Source organism: Hippocampus guttulatus, chromosome 19 (genome assembly GCF_054856545.1).
Source record: "Hippocampus guttulatus isolate MCC_2025c chromosome 19, RoL_Hgut_1.0, whole genome shotgun sequence".
Classification (NCBI taxonomy): domain Eukaryota; kingdom Metazoa; phylum Chordata; class Actinopteri; order Syngnathiformes; family Syngnathidae; genus Hippocampus; species Hippocampus guttulatus.
The window spans coordinates 6,147,997-6,168,998 of NC_141279.1; the positions used below are offsets into that span (position 1 = coordinate 6,147,997).

Genomic DNA, 21,002 nt, shown 5'->3' on the forward strand with positions numbered 1-21,002 from the left:
AATTTACCAGTAATGCATTTTTTTCCAAATTTACTGGAGTGTTTCTACAATTTAGCCCCCTCAAATGTCCAATGAAATTGGAACGTCCCATTCAACACGTTCTACTGGCTGTGACCGCTCAATTGTTGTTGTTGTTGCCATGGTGCCGGTCTATATCTCCTCACATTTCCATGGAAACACAAAAAATGATGACTAGCGTGTTTTTTTTTTTTGGCCTCTTTTACATCGCAATCATTTCCCAAAGCTCCAAAAATGGTGTAGAAGAAAACAAACCATCTTGTCGTGAGAAAAGACTTAAAATTTAACTGACGGCATTTTGTGTGAAAGTAATTATTTTGGTTGATTTTGGAAGAATGAAATGTTGTTTACTAAAAACAGAGACTTAAACTTTGATTTTCCAGCGGAGTGGTCAGAGAGCTCGGCCCCTGCTGGCAACCAATCCATGATTTGTTTGTCTGCATGTGCCTTGGAATTGGCTCCTGACTTGTCCAGGTTTTTCTTTGATGCCCCCTGATTTGTTGTGACAATACTGTTATCGTGATTAAATGTGGAAATGATTGAAATGATAATAAGTTATTTCACAACGTGCGCATAACGTTCACGCCTATATGAACTGTCGCTTCTGAGGTGTGCAGCTTCAATGGAAAACTGGCACCCTCTTGTGGTTTGGTTTATAACAGCAGACAGCGTGTTTGGCAACTGAAGAATCATAAGGCTATTTATTAAGGCAGATCAATTCAACAAAGTGGTGAAAGTTTGGATCCAAAGTTATTTTTAATGTATAAAGAACCTCCAATATAAAATAATGTGCAACAAAACAGATGTTTGTTCTTTTTGATCAAAACTTCCCCTTTTCCCAAACCAAAGAAAGTGACGTCATCCAAACAAAGTGACGTCATCCAAACAGTCTCCAGCCATAAGGGTAAAAAGGTGACATCTAGAGGAGGAGAGATTTCATGCAAGTATGTCTCGTTAGCATACATGAGCTAACTTATCCTCACTTCTTCGTTCGTTCGACTCTGTGCTTTTGCAATGTGTTCGTTTTATGTGGTTATTTTTGAAAACTGCGCTGTGGGCAAAGTGTAGCCGTCAGATGTGAAGCAAAAACCGGGAAGTGGGGCGTGTATTCACCGGTGGGGCGCGTCTGCTTGGAACCGACACAGTAACGGACGTGACCAAAGTCAACTTCAGAATAAAAGAAAAATATAGATTGTGTACCTGCTTGATGTACTGCTAAATCATGAACTCTGATACTCGAAGGTACATATTAAAAACGTAGTAACGTCTCGCAAATCATGTTTGACTTTTAGGAAACACTATTTAGACAATTGCTATTATTGTTGTACTTATTCGTTTAGTTTTCAAACAGGAAGTACTAAATGTGATTCTTTGGAACTTGACGTAATCCCCGGTCAGACACCTCAGACCAGACAGTCAGCGCACGACTCACGTGCGGCGGAATGCGATGAAAATGAGCTCAAACGACAGCAAAAGGTTCGCCGCTTCCTCGACCACTTCAGTCTGACCTTTATTATTTTGTGGCGTCATGAAAAAACACTACAGTCCCGTCAAGCAACCGGCGGCGGCGGCGTCAGACGTCCCGGCGGCCGTGGCGGCGTCGGCGTTGACTCAGGGCGGCGAGGTGACCGTCCAACAACTCAACGAGCTCCTGTCGAACGGCAGCGGCTTCTACAGCCTTCCGACGCAGCACTTCAACGAGGTCTTTCCGAGGATATACATTGGCAACGCGTGAGTGCCTCATTTATCTTGTTTATGTTGTCTGCCAGCGACCGCCTGTTGTCTGTTTAGTTCCCACACACACCTTTTGGGCGCCACCTTAAGTGGATGTTGTGTAACGCCGTCACGACAGCGCAAAACAAAATTAAGACATTCGTGTGCGCTATAATCTATCACTAATGTGGAACCTTGTTTGAGCTAGACCCAGGCTAAACCTCAACCTCGTCCAAAAATGACCTAAAGCTAAGGCTAGGCCTAGACATGGTCTATACCTCTTCAATGTACTCTACACACTAACCCAATAGTACAGAGTAAACTGAGATCGAGCTTTAGACCCACACAAGTTGAACACATGTCATAGAACTACCATTAAACCTAGACTTGACTTTTACCTAAACCTAGAGCCAGACCAGAACTGAACCTGTACCTGAAACTTGACCTATACTGAAAGCAAAAACTAAGCCGAAACAAGATCCATACCTAGTCTGAGTTCAAAACTAGACCTCCCCATAAACCTGTACCGAAACCCAGACAACGGTTTGGACCAGGGGTCTTCAATTTTGTTTAGATTTTTCTCAGAGCTTGCTGATGATATGATCATTTGATTTAAGTATGTCGAGGAAGGAAATATCAAAATCATTCAGAGAGGTTTCATTTGATAGGTAGCACATCCGCTAAAATACATAGAATCACGTCGATGTAGTCATCGTAGCGGATTAAACTGGAGGGTGAAACATAAATCTGAGCTTGTTGGTATTCCAGTGGCTATCGCCTCCCCAATGAATCATGTCTACGGGCAAGGATCTGCATCTCACAGCTCACATTTAGTCGCTGCCTGGTTCAATTAAACCTTTCAAGCCAGCCACACACCAAGTGGCGCGCCGGAACCAGACGGTACTGAATGATCATAAACTAAATCGGTTCGGCGACTGAGCTGAACTCGCAACAAACAAATGTGAGTCCTGGTCATCTTATCGGGGATACCCTTTGAAGCATCGCCGACAGTATTTGAATGACTCACAAACAATATGGCGCTATTGTCAAGCAGCGAATTGCCACTGGAGAAATTGAAGCGTTTAGGATCCCGCCGCTGGCCGTCGTTTGGCTCGGATCGCCGCCGAGACAGGAAGAGGGATGCTCTGCATGCGCTTTAAAGGCTCACCGCTTCAATGAGATCAATATAAAGGTGCCAGTCAAGTTAGGAAACTAAGTGATGTCGACAAGGCTCCAAACACTTTTGCCTCTAATCCGCCTTGTGTAATTCGTGCGCTGTTCAAGTGGGCGTGTCCAACCGGAGGGAACGGTTAGGCGGGGTTATTGATCGGCGATTTAAAGCTTGTGACCTCTTCTGGAACCCAATGGCCTTTTTTAAAAAAATGCTGACACGTCTGCTGCGGTGCAGATCAAAGCCAATTAAATGCTGTTGTTGGTTTTTTCATTCTTTTCACGTGAGACTTGCACCGGGGACAAGGTGGTTCAGTCCTTGAAAATGTTCGTTAAGTTCTCTCAGAGGCTCCCCGAAGAGTTGACCCACTTGAGACCTCAATCCATCAAGCGAAGAGCATTTAATTGTTCTGCCTGCCACGATATGTTGCTGACATCCCCTACGTCATGAACAAAAATACATTTGTAGCAAAATGAAGTGGACCTGGAACATTTCCCACACCACACCAAAATAAATCAAGGAAAAGCAATATTGATGCATTCCTGTTTTCTATCCCCACAACAACAGATCGAAACAGGCAGGCCTGCCTCAGCGAAAAGTGTTTTTTTTGTTGTTTTTCTTTTGAAGCAGCAAAATGGTTACTGAGCTGGGGTTTTTTTTTATTATGAAAGATGCAGCACATACATCAATGTGCTGACACGCTTCCTTTTTTTTTTTTTAATCGCTGCGGTGATAAAAACCATGTCAATCATCTCTCCAGTGTGCTGTTATAGTGTTTTATGTTCCTTTTTCTTCAGGCGGATTAACACTTTTGTCTCCTTCCATCTGCAGGTTTGTGGCCCAGAATGCAATGCGGCTGCAGAAGCTGGGCGTGACGCACGTGCTCAACATGGCGGAGGGCACCTCCTTCATGCACGTCAACACCAGCGCCGACTTCTACGCCGGCACGGGCATCGCCTACCACGGCATCAAGGCCAACGACACGGAGCAATTTGACCTCAGTGCCTTCTTTGAGGAGGGCGCCGTTTTTATCGACAAGGCCCTCGCGCACAACAACGGCAAAGGTGACACCGATAACGCCGCTTGCTATGTCATGTATGTCAACATTTATTGAGTGGAATCGATGTGATGCTTTGTGCTCTTGAAGACAGAATTCAATCATCTGCGGCTAATTCTGACCCGCTCCAGAGTCCTGCTCCATATTCCATTATCAGATCCAGTCCCCGGATATCAGCAAAAGGCGGCACCTGTTGCACGCGTCATTGCCCCCTTCATATCTTTGACATGAAATGTTCGATATTAAAGCTGCCGCATCAGCGTTCCGCGAAAACGCGAACTGCTCCCCGCTTGAATATTCAGAGCCCAGATCCGCCGTGTTTTGTCGCGGTGTCACATTTTGCTGCGCGCGACATTTTCGCGTGTCGGCTCTCAAAGGTCAAAGGTTGGAGGATTTTAGTGGGCGGCTCCATCGCCATTACGGCACTGCAGGCGCCGTCTTCTTGTGAGCGAGCACCCTCCCCCCCTCGCCCCTTCCTCGCCGGCCCCTTTGCAACACTGCTGACCTTTATTTGTGTTTTCTCTAATCTTTGGAATGACAGCTTGTGCTGGAGCTAAGTTGGGGACCTTCTCCGCCTCTTTTTCTCGGCCTTAGTTTCACTGCATGCCCGGACAGACTGTAACCCCCCCCAAATCGATCCTGAGCAACGCTGTGCTTTTTTTTTTTTTTTTTTTTTTTTTTTTTTTTTAAGTGACGCACTAGCTTTGCATTCAACTCATCCTGTCGTTGTTTCTCACAGGGAAGGTGTACGTGCACTGCAGGGAAGGCTACAGCCGCTCACCCACCATGGTGGTGGCTTACCTCATGCTGCGCCACAAAATGGACGCCCGTCAGGCGGTGGCCACCGTCCGGCAAAAGAGGGAGATCGGCCCCAACGACGGCTTCCTGCGCCTGCTGTGCCAACTCAACGAGAAGCTGGTTCGGGAGGGCAAGCTGAACGGCGAGGTGGGCAAACTAAAGACCAAATAGAAACAAACTCCCGTCATGCCTTTCGCTGATTTCGCCGCTGCTCTCCAGGACTCTTCTCGCTAACCAGCGCCCATTTGAGGGGTATTCTGGAACATGCTTTTTTTTAATCAGTGTAGATCATTCCGCGCAAATTGCACGCACATGTCCATGTTTACCTTCAAAAATCACCACGACGAGCTGCCGTAAACTCTCACTGATCAGCCGTAGAACCGAGTTACTTCAAGCATTCCGACGCTCCTCCGTAATCCCGAGATTACAAAAGTTAAAAGACGACAGCACAATCATTCAGAGATGTTTTTCACTGCCGTAAATGTCGGAATCCTAAAAGTCAAATATACGCCCAATGACAATGCGATGTAACGAGGGATGAAAGCATTCTGTGAATTCACAGCATTTTTTTTTCTTTCCAAAAAACACGGGCTCCCAGAATCCTCCGTTTGACACTCTCCAAATGCATCACGGTACAAAAGTGATAAGTCATTTTATCCACTGCCAGTTCGCACATCCCATAACGTTTTTTTAAATTTGTGTACAGTGAAACATTGCAATATATGTCAATACTCCCATCTTCTAAACGGTATATATAGAATGTAAGGACATCTGTCAGTTCATTAACAGTCAGCTATGCCTCGTGTGTCACTCATCAATCAACTCACTATTTATTCGCCCTTTGCTATGTGTATAAATACATGCTTATGAATATATACACGTACTCTGCGTACTGTATATACGTATTTACTGTACGTGTTGACATATATGAATGTATGAGCAATGTGTCTGTAACGTGTCGGTATATCGTGTGTCTTCTATATATCACTTTATATTCGTCTAAATGACTAAAATACTCAATCTCGCCGTCATCCATTTACATGTACTATGATATATTACAATTCAAATAATATGACGTGCATGTAAATTTTCCCCCGCGACCGCAATCGTGGCGTCCGCCATCCTGAATTGTGCGTCTGCATCGCGACACGGGTGGCAGTCGTGCTCCTGATGCCATTGCATCCATCTTTGTTTGTCGCTGAGCAAAGCGGGTCGATTTTGCTAAAGCGACCGTGACCCCCATGTGGCAACTTCCCCAGAAGGTGCTTGAAAGGGGTTTTGATTCACTTTCTAGCACTATACGGGACTTCCACTAGGGGGCGTCCTTCCATTACGCTCCGAAAAGCAGCTCCGTTGAGTAGGCGTTCTGTGAGCGCAGTGGTTGTTTGGTAGATTTCCAACCAAATGTGTTCCCGCAGTAAAGACTTGGCCCCCACTTGACGTAGACACAACTAAACGCTGCCAGATGCATCTCAGCGCTGCAGCAGCAGCGTTTGCTGACGTCTGAGCGCGTGGGGAGTTGCAAGACGGCCTCCCCCGATTCTGGCTTGAGCCGAGACCCCCCCTTCCCCTGTTTGTCCTTTGGCCAACACATCGCTGCGTGCTGCGCGCTCAGTTGTGTTCGTCCAAAGTGTTTGGCAACAACCATCAGGTGCACTCGTTCAACAAGCTGAGAGCTTTGTCAAAAATGTGTCACGTGCTCCCCTCCTCACCTCATCCCGACCCGGGGACCACACAAAACGTTACACTGATACAATATCACCAAAACATCATACCCAAAAGCCTATTTACTTCAAGCTTCTTTGAGTCTTTGTGGTTCCCAGACACAAAATCCATCCATCCGTCCATTTTCTTATCACGCTTGATCTCATTTGGCTGCCGTACGAGCCAGAGACGGTCTCAACTGACTTGTAGGCGAGAGGCGGCCGCAGAGCACGTATAGACAACCATTCCCTCTCATATTCACACCTCCAGACGATTCAGTCTTCGATTAGCCCGACATGCATGGTTTTGGAATATGGGAGGAAGCTGGGGTGAAGGATTCAAAACCAGAACCTCAAAAATGTGAGGCAAAAGTGCTGACCACTCTTTCGCCTCGCCGCCACAAAATCTATCCAAGTAATTGCATTTTGTAACGATAACATGTCTCGGTTCAAAATATTCCATAGTATGGTTGAAATATCGGGATAAGCCGACAATGCACTCGAACCCTTACAGGTGAACTTCATTTGAGCTTCTCTGAACTATCCCCGATTCAGAGTTTCAGGGTTTTTTTTTTTTTTTTGCTCGACTTGCTGTTCTCGAAGGAGCGGAACGGCAAAATTCACAACAGGTGTTCGTTCCGTGAATGGAGCGATTCATTTTCTGGTTCAATTAGAATTGGTATTTAAGCAGTCCTCTTCATCATGCCGTTCACATTTTTGACATCATGAGAGCAGCATGACACATCGCTGGTCATCAACGGCACTCACCATTGCGCGGCTTTGAAAAAAAAAAAAAACACCTGTTGTGAAATTTGCCCTTCAGCTCCTTGTTGGAGAGCAGCAAGATGTGGAAAAATCTACTGAACACGTGCACTCAACGGTTCCTAGAAGGTCAACTAAAATTGACCTCTCTAGTTTGAAGTGCATTTTAGGTTTCATCCTGAAACTTTGACAGTAGTGGACGTCATCCTCTCAACACTCCAAATTTAAAACAGTCATCATGCAAAAATGGACCAATCTGCGTATCCCTTACGGCATTATAGTTACTTCACATTTGAGCATTTGCGGTGACAGTCGATCCACAATCAAGTGCGGACACAAACCAACACTGCCACCTGCTGTCTAATCAAAGTCATTGGGTTTTAAAAAATTTAATGTAATTTTTTATTTACCCCAACAGGATTCTGTAACAAAAACTCACCTCATCGCTTTTTCCTTCTCAGTCATTTTCCGGGTGTAAAATTCAAAGCATCGCTTTTCCAATTTGTGTTGTTGAGGGGCAATGCGCATCCGGCGTCACTTTTGGGAAGCTCTTGCCGTGCTGCGAATGTCAAATCGTATATCGCGATATATACTGCGTCATATGTAACATGCACTAAATGGTGAATTGCTGCATTCGGTGTCCAAGCTGGCCTAATATATTGGCCGGTAATAACGTTTGGTTAACTGCTTACTGGGGAGAATGTAAGGGGATCTTCGTAGCGTTGTTTCGGGTGGGGAAAGGTGCGGGACAAGTTCTCGCCCTACTTCATCATTTCTGACAAACGATGACATCACGGGCCCGTTATCCGTGATTATAATGGATTCACAGTGCTGCTTTTGAACATTGTGAGTCCATTTGACTCCCAGATAACTTCCTGTGATTTATTTGATTAGATTTTTTTATTTTATTTTTGGAGTCCAAATGTGAAGTCTCCCGTGGTGTAATTTGGACATCTGCGCTTGAAGTCTCCTTTTTGTTGGGAGCCCCTCGTGGCCGACAACCGATACTCGGCACATCATGGAAAACTCATCTGGTGTGAACTTGTTCACCTTTTCCCCCTGCTACGTTTTCCCACCTGAGAGCTTTTTAAACAAGTGCCGGAAAGGAGTAACAAAGTGGGAGTTCGGGGGCCAGGTGGAGTGCAGACACCAGCGCGGACAACCCTTATTGTTCGTTGTGTTCAATGGTTTTCGCACAAGAGGAGTCCGCTGCCTCACTCCTGCTTTGTCCCGCTTTGATGCTGACGACGACGACGACGACCCAAACGACACAGCCCACCTGAAGCCTTAGTGTGTCGTTCCGTTTGTCTGTTTCACTTCATGGCGGGAGGGCAAAGGCTTTGTTGAAGTGCACTTGATTGTTTTTGTTTTGTTTTTCTTATCTGGGACAACTTTGTTAAAAATAAACTACTGAGTTATCAACCCGGCTGATGGCTGCTCTTTTTGCTGTATGTGTTGGTTACGTTTTAGGAATACCTTTCCAAACGATTATCTCTCTGTCCTCATTGTGGTGTATAAAATGTATCAATCAAAAATGTTTTAGACAACGCGAAAGTCATTTTAGTGTCTTAACGACTTTATATTTGCATGTTTTTGAAATGCGAGGACGAACCTGCGGATGCACAGGGAGGACAGAAATGAAATTTGAACCCCCCAAACCAAAGTGCCGCGAGGCAGACACGCTAGCCGATAGTCCACAATGCAGCCCAGCGGAGGGAGCCAGGAAATGACATCACACGTTGGCATCGGAGAGTTGAGAGTACTTGTGGTCTTCGAAGTCTGGATGCGAGGGGTGCTTCAGTCCAGAAGCCAGGTCTTTTTTTTTTTGACCGCAATGTGCATGCACGGGTCATTTCTCCCGAGCAGCTGTGTGGGCGAGCCGGGAAGTCTATTTTCCATGAATTCTGCACTCATAAATTCATCAAAATGATCCGTTTTGGTTTGAAAATACAAGGCTGCCTCGCTGGCCCGTGCATGAACAACCTTGCCCAGGTAGAGAGAAAAAAAATGCCAGGCACCGAGAGCCCAGGCCAGGGCAGGAAGCAAGAATTTGTCCGAGCGTGTTCTATTGGTCCCTCAGCGCCACTTTTCTTCTCAAACAGCTCTCCCATCTCATCAGCGTGATGAAGTGACACGCATTCCAACTATGTGTTTGCTTGTGCATGGAAATGTTTACGGCCGAAGCCAAAATCAGAGCCGACTGCATCCTGCAATTCGCTTGAAGAAACGCGAGCCGGTGTCAATACGGATTTAGTTGTTTGGGCCGAATACCTCAAATGCCTGGAAACGTGTTTATTTTCGTGAGTCATGTGCTCATTTGCTCATATCCTGCTAAGCTAACATCACCTGATGTTGGATGCTTGTTTATGGAGGAAATGATTCATGAGTGAGAAACAGGACATGTAATCAGTCGCAGGTATTTCTGGCCTCTTTTTTTTTTTTCTCGCCGTTGACGTTTTCACCCGTCACTGCTGAGAATGTTGTTGGCAGCAAAGCCTCGTCACGTCCGACCTCCGAAACGTTAGCATTCTTTCAGTTGAGAGCGAGCGATGCTCCCAAGGCCGCCGTGGAAGCACATCTGTGCCACAGCGTTACTTTATCAGAAAATATGAAGCGGGAGGAGGCGGAGCCTCCAACCCTTCAGATCCACTTCCAAGTGGTTTCGCCCGCAGTGTCACTTGTTTCATCCCTGTGCTGTTTTTAAAAAAAAACACACACATTTATTGCATGTGGATGATCTGCGGACGCTGCTATAAAATCAACATGACGGCCAACGCGATCGTCTGTCCGATTTCAAATCGTCAATTCAAAACCCCGTCAGTGTTCTCTCCCTGGACGAAGGACGAAGAACGTACCTGGCGACTGCGCTGCATACTGATGCCAGTATCACGTTTTTTAGTGCAGTGCAGACATTAGTTTGGCATTTCTGAGAGCGGAACAAGACGTTCACGAGCGACCGAGGGTTAAAAAGTCAGGTGCTGTTGAGGGGAAAAAAAGCCGATCTGGCGTTTGCAGCTTTTCAAACATACCTTTTTAGCTGCCTCGCTTAATTGCTAAAGGCTGCACACGATCATCCTGTTGTGCGAGCAGATGTTGCCGGTTGCACCGGCACACCTCTGACACGGAACAATGCAAGTTACACAAAGCGTTTGAAAATATTCACAGTGCGGCGCCAGACATCCACACTTCTGACTTTGGGAGCCAGCTCAGGTCGAATACAAGCCACGGTTCGAGTCGAGGAGAGCAGCCGTCTATTGGTTGACGAGATAACGGTGCATTTAGAATGCTCGGAAGGGAGGCGTATACGGTTATTTGGTGAAATTTCAGGATGAAGCTTACTCGCGCTACGTTCGCCGTCCCATCTTGAAGTCATTTGACCTTTTCTGAACTTTTGAATGGAAATATCTAACTATTTATAATGTTTCAGTACTTGGTGTACAACGTGTTGTGCTCCGACAAATTTGACAACAGGCATTTGATCCATAAGTTGACTGTCGAGTTGAATGGAAATGTGTTGGGCTATAGATCAAAAATCCTGCTGTGAATTTTGCGGTTAAGGTCCACTAATAGCAGGGCAACAATGTCACGCGCTGGCTTCTGCCCAAAAGGTTGGCGTCATACTCAGTGGAGAGGCGCAGGCGAGCAAGGTTTCTGCATTCGCGTAGGGGGAAGCTGCACCGTGGGTGGCCTCGCGATTGACAGCGCACCGCTGCCGCCGAGACGTTCTGCTTGTCATTATCCTTCGGCGAATTAAACAGTGCAAGGGGCTGGATTATTCTCACATGCTGGTTTGCTTGACTTATTGATCTTGTAATGGAAAAAAACAAACAAAAAAAACCAAAACACGTTGAAAATAACCACACGTAGCATTGGCATTCATCTGCTTGTACCTAGATGCTCAATTAGCACCTTGTGCAGATTATCCTGGGAGATCTGCCATTCAGTGGGAATGCGAGACCCCACCAGGATCCGTCACGCTGCCCTTAAATTATCCGTTTATCAATGGAAATGCAGCTTGTTTTGATTTGGGAGGGCGGGGGTGTGTGTGTTGGTTTCAAATTGTTTATGCCAATAAACACGGTTCTTTTTCTCCAACATAGCCACAGCCTGAAATCTCCCAAATGACAAATTCAGAGATGATGATCTCGTGGTATCGTAAGACCCCGGAAGAGGGGCGACCTGGTGACATGCAACACTGGCAAAAGGTGATTCTAGGAACAAGACCACGTATGATTCAACTTTGGACGAATAGTCCCCAGTGAGACACTTTAGTAACAAGTAGGTTATCCAGTGTGTCTCAAGTCTTACTTAACCTTTGAGTTTAACCCTTTCGTGCACCCTGTGAACTGATAACAAGATAAGATGTCCACTTAACCCCTGTCTCTGAAATGAATACCAAATCAGCCAATTTGAGTCTTTCCAAAGTTTTAGCCGAGCAAGTCTCTCGTCCTGAAATTGATGACTTACTGTAGGTCTGACTTTAGTCAAGTCAACGTGACTTGAGTCTCCCAGCTCCGGAAAGTAATAAATAGTGTCAAAGGAACGGAGTGTTTTGGACACGATACAGGCAAGCGACATACGAGCGCTGTGTGCATCAGCTTTGTTGAACCTGAGACTAAAAGACCCTCGCTTATGGAAAATGTGTATGATTGCACTCTAACCAGAAACCTGAAATAAAAAAATAGCATTCGGGAGCTGAAGCCGAGCTCTCCCAAAGCCTGTGATCAATGTTTTGCGAATGTTTCGTCGACTCCTTCATAAGAACAGCACATGTCCGACAAGCAAGGGCCTCGGGGTTGTTTGGAAAGAGCGCCATTTCTTGTCTGAGGTCCAGCCAGCAACGCTCCCGCAGGCCAACTTCCTACTTGGCCGCTTCAATGGAAGTACTATCTATTTGGAAGATTATCTGAATAGTCTGCAGACAAACAATGACAAATTGGGGATTTACTGCCTGCCAGGGTCAAATCTCTAGTTTTCCTGTGTGGAAAACTCGTAAAAGATCAGAGTCGTACGAGCATCCCATTTTTTTTTTTTTTGCGCTTACTGTTCCTCTGCTGCCCCGTAGCAGGCACTCAACTCCAGCTGACCTTGTTGGCCGCCAGAGAACCCAAAAACCAGGGCGGCTGCCAGTAGATAAACAGTCAGGATAAGAACCTAACAGCTCTCGGTGTTTAAAACGGGCGGGGGGTCCGTTGAAAGATAGTAAGAAGAGCAACATTTGTCATATTCAAACCTTTACCGTCCCAAGGTGAAAAAAATAGCAGCGTGCGCTTGTTTCGGGTTGTCTGGTGAACATTTGACTTTTCGTACGAGATGCCTGAGAGCGGGCCGCCATATGTCGGTACTTGAACTTGAGAGTTTGCCGTCACAACTGATCAGCGCGTGTCCGCGTGAAGCGCAGTTGGTGTGAAGGACCCAGTCGGGCTCGTGTGAGAACATGACAGGCCATTTACATCCAGCGTGCTTCGCATATTTTGAGAATGTGGCGCGACCGCTGTTTGCCTGCGCTTATTGCGGTTGCGCGTGCTGATTGCTGCCACATGTTGGCGCAACAACAACGCTAATGCCGTGCGGGTTGCTGCTTGATTGACACCGAGCTCGCATACCGACGCCGACTGCGCGATGTCAAAATGCGACTTGGGTCAACGTGGACCCCGGGCGCAGCGCGCAGTCCGATTTGACATGTGGAATCACAGTCAAACGAGTTGCAGGCACTCGGCACCTCATAAAAAAAATTGTTGCAGAACCAGACGTGCTCTTGCGATACAACCGAAAAGTCGGTCGTCTTTTGGCAGAGGTGTTTCGGTTCAGTTTGTCATCGGTTCAGTCATGAATTAAGTGCCGAGCAGGTCTTGATAGTTTTTGTTGTCGTCTCAATTGAATGAAAGTTGCAAACTGCCATCAGCTACAGGCTTTCTTCCATTGTGGCGAACATCTGACTGTTATTTTACTGCAACGATGATTTTCAAAACAAAACCAAACGCGCAGAAGAGCCTCCGGGGACTCCGTGAACGAAACCATTTAGCTCCAAATGGAGATTGTGACCGACGTCTGTCGCGAGAGGCTAATCAGCGGTGCTCCGTCGCCGCTTGGCACGACTTCACACAACATGACGCGGCATCTCCTCGCTGTTAAAGGACACATGGGAAGCATGTAGTCATGCTTTTGTGTTCCCTTAAAACAAAATACCCGCACGGACAAGCCAAGTCATCAAATAACATTTAAAAAATGTTTTTATTATTTGGCTGTTTATAAATAAAAAAAAATCGTCCTGAGTTGCGAGCAAATCTTTGACTGCAAGTAACCATAAAACAGAATTGCACACAGTTGTATTTAACAAAACCACATTATCTTGGTCTTATGAAAATCCGCTAGCTTAATGCTAACAACGTAAAACACCTTTGATGGGCTAATGAAACGGCTATTGTTTTTTGACGTCATGTAAGACGCTGCGTACGCAGACACCAACAGGCATATATTCTTTATCCTCTGTTAAAAATGACTATCTTTTAAAAAAGATATTTGTAATCTGTTTATGGCAGAATATGATAACAGACAGGGCAGTTAAATGCTCCTCCACTTACAAAGGTACCGTTAACCCGTGTATCTGTTTGTTGCCATCCATGCAATAGAATAATCGCTTTGTGTGTTACGAAACGGGGCCAGAAGTAAATTTGCTTCACCACATGTACTTTTTGCCACCTTTTTTGATTTGTTTACAATCCTCCTTTGCCTTGGACATTATCCTTGCTCCTTCTACCTCTAGGAGGCAGTGTTTCCTCAGTCACCAACATGCGTCAGACTCTTAATCCAACGATTATTCACCTTGTTTTGCACTCATAGTGAAGGGGGGGGGGGGGGGTAGTCACTTGGACCAAAGAAAGGGCAGCGGTTATCGTGCTGAGCTCATAGGGAACAGAAGTGGACCTGCGCAGGCTCACTTTTTCTGGCTCTTGTCATCCCCATCCTTGATTTTTATGCGTGACAAATCAAAGAGCGGTAGGAGCACGGAGAAATACAAAGGCCCGAGACGAGAGGGGCGACGCCGTCTCTCGGGGTGAACGCAAGAAGGTCGAAATGTCACGCTGATGTTAAACCGAGTCCGTGGGGAAAGCGTGGAGGGGGGGGGGGGGGTCACGATTTGGAATCCTTCCCCTTTCCCTTGGAGAAGCCTCAATCTGTCAGCGCTCGTCAAAGCGCTGACAGATTGAGGATGCCAAGAGGCTCTCCCGTCAACAATGTCTAATTTGAAACAGATCCATAAACAGCGGCGGGCTTTGCATTGAGTACCCGAGTTTTCAGCGCGGACTCAATCCACTTCTTCAAACCACCATGCAATTAGAGAAACTATTCATACTAAACCAAACCGCAACATAACGGCACACAAGTGTGCTGCGTACGTCATCCGGGGCAGTTCACAATCGATATTAATCTACTCACAAATTCAGCAAATTCATGATTAAATATGTTCATGTGTGCAGATCACTTCAGATGTTTTCCTGTCATGTTTGGCTGTCACAGGTTTTGCTCTGACCGGCCAATCATAGGACAGGAAAATGCTGACTCACGAAGGACGAATTTAAAATCAGACGGACGAAAAAAACTTACATTGCGAATGGAAATTAGGTCGGCCAGCGCTACCAGTGACGTGGCAACATATAAAATGAAATATGGACCCCGAAGAATTTTACATACCCATACCATCCCAATCGTGCCTTATTTCCTCCTCACGTGTCAAAAAATAAGACCAAAGAAGAGCAGTCGTGCCAGGATTTTGACGGACTTTCGATGCGATGATGCAACAATGTGGCCCACCGAAAGGAAAAACCTGCACCATCAACTCGGGGGGGCCCCTCCCTCTTCCTCTCTACGTCACCGCCTAATTGGCAGCCTCCCGCCAGAGGCTTTAAAAGGCGTGAGCGCGCCTCTCAGCCCTCCACAAGAATCCCAACCGCCCACTTCGCACAACCACCACCACCCCCTCTTGCCCCACTTCGCCGTCGTCCTCCCGGCTGCAGCATGCGCGCCGCTCCCCCGCTGCTCCTCAGCCTCCTGCTGCTCCGCGGATGCTGCTGCGCCTCCGGAGCCGCCGCCAAGGCTTGGAGGCAGGTGTCCAACGCCGGCACGGAGTTCATCGTGGACTACACGCACGGCGGCAACGGCAACAACAGCACGATGAATAACAACAACAACAACAACAACAGGGCCAAAAGCGGCGGAAGAACGAGCAACTCCGTCTCCTACAGTGAGTGTTCTCTTTTATCATCTTATGCTTAAAAATGCGATATGCGTGAGTGATTTGTTCTTTTTACCGTGCGCAGAAAAACTGATTTAGATGGTCATAATTTGCTTATTTTGCATAGAAAGGCTCTACAAACAAGAAAGCTGTGTCAAATTATTACTGCATTTTTTTCCCCATCTTACTAAGCTTAAGGCAATAGAACACGTTAAAATCGTTGTACCCCTCCCATATGATATGAACACTTTTTAATGAGTTTTTATGACTTACAAACTATTGGAAGATAATTTTGCAAAGCAAGTAATATAGACTGTATGAAATATGGATAATGTACGAAACTGGAGGGATTCAGTCGATTGTGCATTTGCGTTGTCTTTTTCGCAATGGGGATCAAGCAAATCAAACGAATTTGGCTTGTCATCATTTGCTGATTTTTACAAACAAGTGTGATTGCGCAACGTGCTTATTTGACGATGCTTGATTGACAGAAAGCCCGCAGGCGAAAGCGGAAAAGACCTCAAATTCTCCTGAATGTCTTCTTGACTAGAATATTCCCCCGTGTTTGATGCTTTGACACTTGGAAATGACATTTTAAATACTGAGAAATGTCACATTCTAAGACTTGATTAAAAATGATGACCAGCCCTGAACGATCGTAAAGCCATTACAGTGTAATCGAACATCAGTGCTGATGCCTTTTCTGTTTAACGTGACCCCCAAATAACGTTTCCTAGCACTGGAATTGGCCATTTCAACTGCATCACGTCATGATTTTTGGGCATGCCACAAATCTTTGTCAAAGAAATGTAGACACTTGAACTTGGCTCTGTTTTGGTTTTCAATTTGGCTTTCTTTACATCGCATCGGAATCAAATTTACACACACACACACACATTCCTGCGATTCGGAGACATGGGGGACCCACTCCCACCCCCCACCCTCATTTGTTCATCAGTTTATTGCCCGTCTCGCTTGACGCTATTAGTCAAGCTTCACTGAGGGATGCAAGCCTCTAATTGCAGGAACATGTCGGCCCTAATAGAAAACATCGGCCTTCTTCTGGCTGCGACTGTCCATGAGGGGACTTTGGCAATTGCTGTTTTTTTTTTTTTTTTTAAATGCAACGCTGCCTTTTGAGAATGAATCCCACCTGTGGGCCCGGGAAGGAAAATGAAGCTTCAACCGAACGCCAAGGGCTTAGATATGCAAGCGTCAGATTTGAGGTCTTCTTTCGCCTGTGTGTTTTCCAAATACTTAGTTGCTGGTTTAAGGTTTCCACTTGACTGGAGTGCGGCCTTAGTAAAGAAAATTCTGTCGGCTCCGGGAATGATTCATGATGAATGCCAATCTTGTGTCAGCCTGAAATCCACCATCGTGTTGTTGTTCTAGGCATCAGCAGCTCATGTTGCTTTATTTTTTTGTCAGTTCACAATGTTTGCAAAGCGACGGGATCTCCTTTTTGATGAGTGCTGGAACGTTGCAGGATTGAAACCGAAAATCGCAGCGCTCTTAAAAACAAACCCGTCATCGGTCACCAATGGCAAAACCGCGAAAAGCCCTTCCGACTCTTTACATCGTATGCGCCTCCAATCCAGATACCTGCCATATGAGCTCAGCTAAATCTTAGCGGACAAGCCGAGCCCACCTTGGAGTCATCGTGCGAGTCGTCGTCGTGTATTGCGGCCACGGGATAAAAACATCGGGATCGGGTTTTCTCTGAGAGAATAAAACGGAAGTCGCTTCCCGTGAATCCTTTTGTTGGCCCCTTTTTATGAAGCGGGCCCACAGGAAAGCAGATCCCTTGCGCGTTGTTTGTTTGGCCCTTTTAACACACCGCCAAAAGAAAGAAACAACATGAAAAAAAAATGCACAATGCATCTAGCAAAGATGCAGCCGAAATTTAAGATGACGCTTTTTTTTTCTTCCCGGCTCTTGTTTGGTGTGTAAAGCAGATGGCCGTTTAGCCTTGAGTTAGCACGTTAGCGAGGGCCAGCACCGCCGTGTGTGCCAGGCTTCCCCTGTAAGCTCGGAGCTCCATTAAAGCTTTCACGAAGCGCTTTACTGGCTCCTCCGCAAACAGCTGATGGCTGCCAGCTGGACATCTGCGTCCGGAGACCTTAGCCACTGGGCAACGCGGATGAAAGTAAAATAACAAACGCTCATGTCCACAGCTTCCAACGTGACTAAATGTGTGTGTGTTTTTTTTTAAACTACCTAAGTAAATCCCGCTGTAATTTTTGTGACCTAATTTTGCAATCCGGGACGTGTGTTGCAAACACGAGCAATTATGCATGAGTGCATTCCCAGTTAGAAACAGTTCAATTATTTTTCGGTTGATCAACGAAGGTACGATTTAAGCTTTGTCATGATTTCAGTAAAAAACAAAACAAAACAAACAAAAAAAATATATATATATATATTCTTCGGACATCTGTGTTTAGATTTTCCTTTAGTAAAACGCTTTGTATGCGCCTTGGGAAAACGCTGATTTGGTCAGTAGCAATCGACAAGCAAATTAGAAAAGGCTGAGGCTCTGCGCTAATCCTCTCGACTTAAAAAAAAAAAAATGCAGGCCAGCAACTGTAACAAAGTTGAGCCAGTTGATTGTTGAAGAAAACTGTGGAGCGAAACGGCCGCTGACAGGAGAACACTTTGTGTTAAAAGACGAAGTGTGCTATTTTGGGGAACCTCACTCCAATCCCCCCCCCCCTTTCTGGCCTCAGTGATTACGTGTTTACTGTACTTGGAATTAAATTATTTCATTCGCTGAGAATTCCTATGGCTGCCCGTTAAGATGCAAAATCCACCCCTTGGAATACCTTTAATCCTAAACTACTTCAAGATGTAGCCATGAGAAAAAAACAAAAAACAAAACAACCTTGTTAGTACACGCGTTCAATCTGACGGACATGATCAGGAATGTACAGAAAGTACACTACATGCAAACTACACGTAGGAAGGCCGCAGCACGGATTTCAACCCCAACCTTAAAACCGTGAAGCGGATGTACACTCATCACCGAGTTGCCCTTTTTTATTAGATTGTCTTGTAACAAGGAAAAAAAAAAGCTTGCGAGCCTTGGCCCTGGCTTTCATGCCATCAAAATGTCTTCCCATAGCTTTGCTAACGTGAACTGACAAACAAAATCAGTACCTAAGTAAAGACAGCGCCTGGAAAAAGTATAATCTACACGACTTTTACCGTATTTTTCCTGATTATTATTATGATTAATAAAAAATAATAATAATACCGAGATGGAACTGGTGGTTTTTAGGTTGGCACAACGCATTTGCCACGAGCTGTTCTTGTCGCCGACAACCTCAATTTACTTCAATAAGGCTACGAATGGGGAATATAAGCGTACAGTGACAAAGTATTTGTCCTTCCTACGTCTGTAAATCCATGTGCGTTGATCCCCATTTCGAACTGCTGTTGAGTCATTGACCATCCGGTTAGTCAGTGACGAAGCCGTTGAACTGCAATCGTCTTCCAGTGTTTGTTTTGTCATGGAGTGTAACGGCAATATCCCCCCCCCCCCCCCCCCCCCCCCCCCGTTGCTTCCCAGGTGCCTCGGAGCTGAGCTGCAGGGAACTGCGCTCCACCCGCTACATCACAGACGGATCCTGTCGTAGCGCCAAGCCGGTGAAGGAGCTGGTGTGCTCGGGCCAGTGTTTGCCCTCGCATCTCATGCCCAACTCCATCGGCCGCGGGAAGTGGTGGAGAACCGGCGGCGGGGCCTCGGACTACCGTTGCATCCCGGCGCACTCGCGGACCCGTCGGGTGCAGCTGTACTGTCCCAACGGCAACACTCGGACTTACAAAATCCGCTTGGTCACCTCCTGTAACTGCAAGCGATTCCGACCGCACCACAACCAGTCCGAGGCCAAGGAGGTCCCGCGGTTACCCCGCAACAAGAAGCACGGCCGTTCGTCCCAGGACCGGAACAAGAACAAGACGCCGTTGACAGACAACTCGTATTAAATCTCTGAGTCTCTTGACAACACCCAAACAACCCGATTGATTTCTCTCTCTCGCTCTCTCTCTCTTGCTCTCTTTTGCTCTCCCGCTCTCTATTGGGGAGGGCACGCAAGAACAATTTCACTCCAGGGCGACTTCACAAGCTGGGCTGACTTCTTGTTTTTTAGCCAATCTCAGTTTTCTTTTCTGCATGACAAAGCCTGAATGACCGGGTTCGCTACGAGGAGACATCGCAGCGGGGCCCCGTCCTGATATAAAGGCATCTCAAGCGTAGCAAACATCCTCCCCGCCGGGCCCTCCGAGCCATCTGTACAAACACCACAACGCTTGCTCCCTCTGCTGCATTTAAGGCGGACAAGGTGCACTAAAGAGGTCGTAATCCATCTGCTTCTGCCTAGATGGGACACTGGCAGCGCAAGGGGTTAGGGGGCTCCGACGGAGGGATGGTGACAGCTTCGGAAAGAGGCCTCCCACCTCTTTCCGCCTTCCGAGACCCTCCCCCCCAAGGTCCTCGATAGCCCCGCGGCGCTCTCGGCCGATGGCATGCACTCGGCATGACTTGGAATTACGAGTTGAGCGAGCCCATGAAACGGACCTGATATCAGAGCGATCCTCCTCCCGCCGGTCTGTAAATACAACCGCACCGCAAAGACGCTTGGCCTTTTTTGTTGTGGACGAGGTGGGCGTTTCCCCTAACGCTCCTGTCATTCCCCACCGATTTGAAAGCATCCCGACGATGTTTGCAGCTTATTTTGACTTTTTCAAATGAGCAACTGAAAAGGATTTGTCACAGACTGTACAGATCATAGCTGAGTGTTGCCCTCGCCAGGCTAAAGGGGGCGGATCAGGCGTGAGCCGGTGGGTGGTGAAGAGGCCAATTTCCACAAAGGAATGAACTGCATATTTATTTTTTATTTCCACATTTGAATTATTTATGCAACCTTTTTTTTGTAGTGTATAATAACCGCCATTATTGTCATCTAGTGCGATCGCGCAATGAAATACTGTGCAGTACGTAAATAAAGCCAATCCAGATATATTTCAAAAGTGCCCCGCTTGTTGTTTTATTCATATATCCTGCGTTGAATGTGACATTGACCCTGACCTTGGACCTCATGGCAATTACAGATGGTTCCTCATTGTACGGCGGTCCGATTCCGACACCACGACGTAAAACGTGCTCGACCGTAGCCTCGCGATAGATCACCGTGACACCGAAATTTGTAGGTAAGTCATCATTTCAAGACCTCAAAATAAACAAGGTGCAAGCACAAAACAAAACTCGACGGTGAAAACCACAAATCTGTCTTTCTGGCGTTCTCTGGGAGCATCGTCGAGATCACTTTTCACTACATCATCTACCTCGAGCGGGTGGTCACTATGTCATTCCCAAGCCCTGTTTTCCCGGAGAAAACAGACATGCCCATGCGTTTGCTCGCTCGGCCAAAGTGGAGAGCGTCTCCACCAAGAAACCTTAGACTACGGCACGGTGACGCCGACAAAGCATCTGTCCCGCGTTAACGTGCGCACAACAACGCGAACTCCCAGTGACCCTTTATCCCG

General features: G+C 46.5%; 2 protein-coding genes across 2 annotated transcripts; both read left to right on the forward strand.

Annotated features, from left to right (window-relative positions):
• Nucleotides 1-1,415: 1,415 nt before the first annotated feature.
• dusp3a (dual specificity phosphatase 3a) lies at nucleotides 1,416-8,644 on the forward strand. The gene is made up of 3 exons (XM_086139034.1): nucleotides 1,416-1,749; nucleotides 3,734-3,966; nucleotides 4,699-8,644. The coding sequence occupies exons 1-3, from the start codon at nucleotides 1,547-1,549 to the stop codon at nucleotides 4,926-4,928; spliced, it is 666 nt and encodes a 221-aa protein (XP_085995160.1). The 5' UTR covers nucleotides 1,416-1,546; the 3' UTR covers nucleotides 4,929-8,644.
• A 6,503-nt stretch (nucleotides 8,645-15,147) lies between these two features.
• On the forward strand, nucleotides 15,148-20,490 carry sost (sclerostin). Its single transcript, XM_086139035.1, has 2 exons — nucleotides 15,148-15,467; nucleotides 19,027-20,490. Exons 1-2 carry the CDS (start codon nucleotides 15,242-15,244, stop codon nucleotides 19,440-19,442), a joined length of 642 nt encoding a protein of 213 aa, XP_085995161.1. The 5' UTR covers nucleotides 15,148-15,241; the 3' UTR covers nucleotides 19,443-20,490.
• Nucleotides 20,491-21,002: the final 512 nt, after the last annotated feature.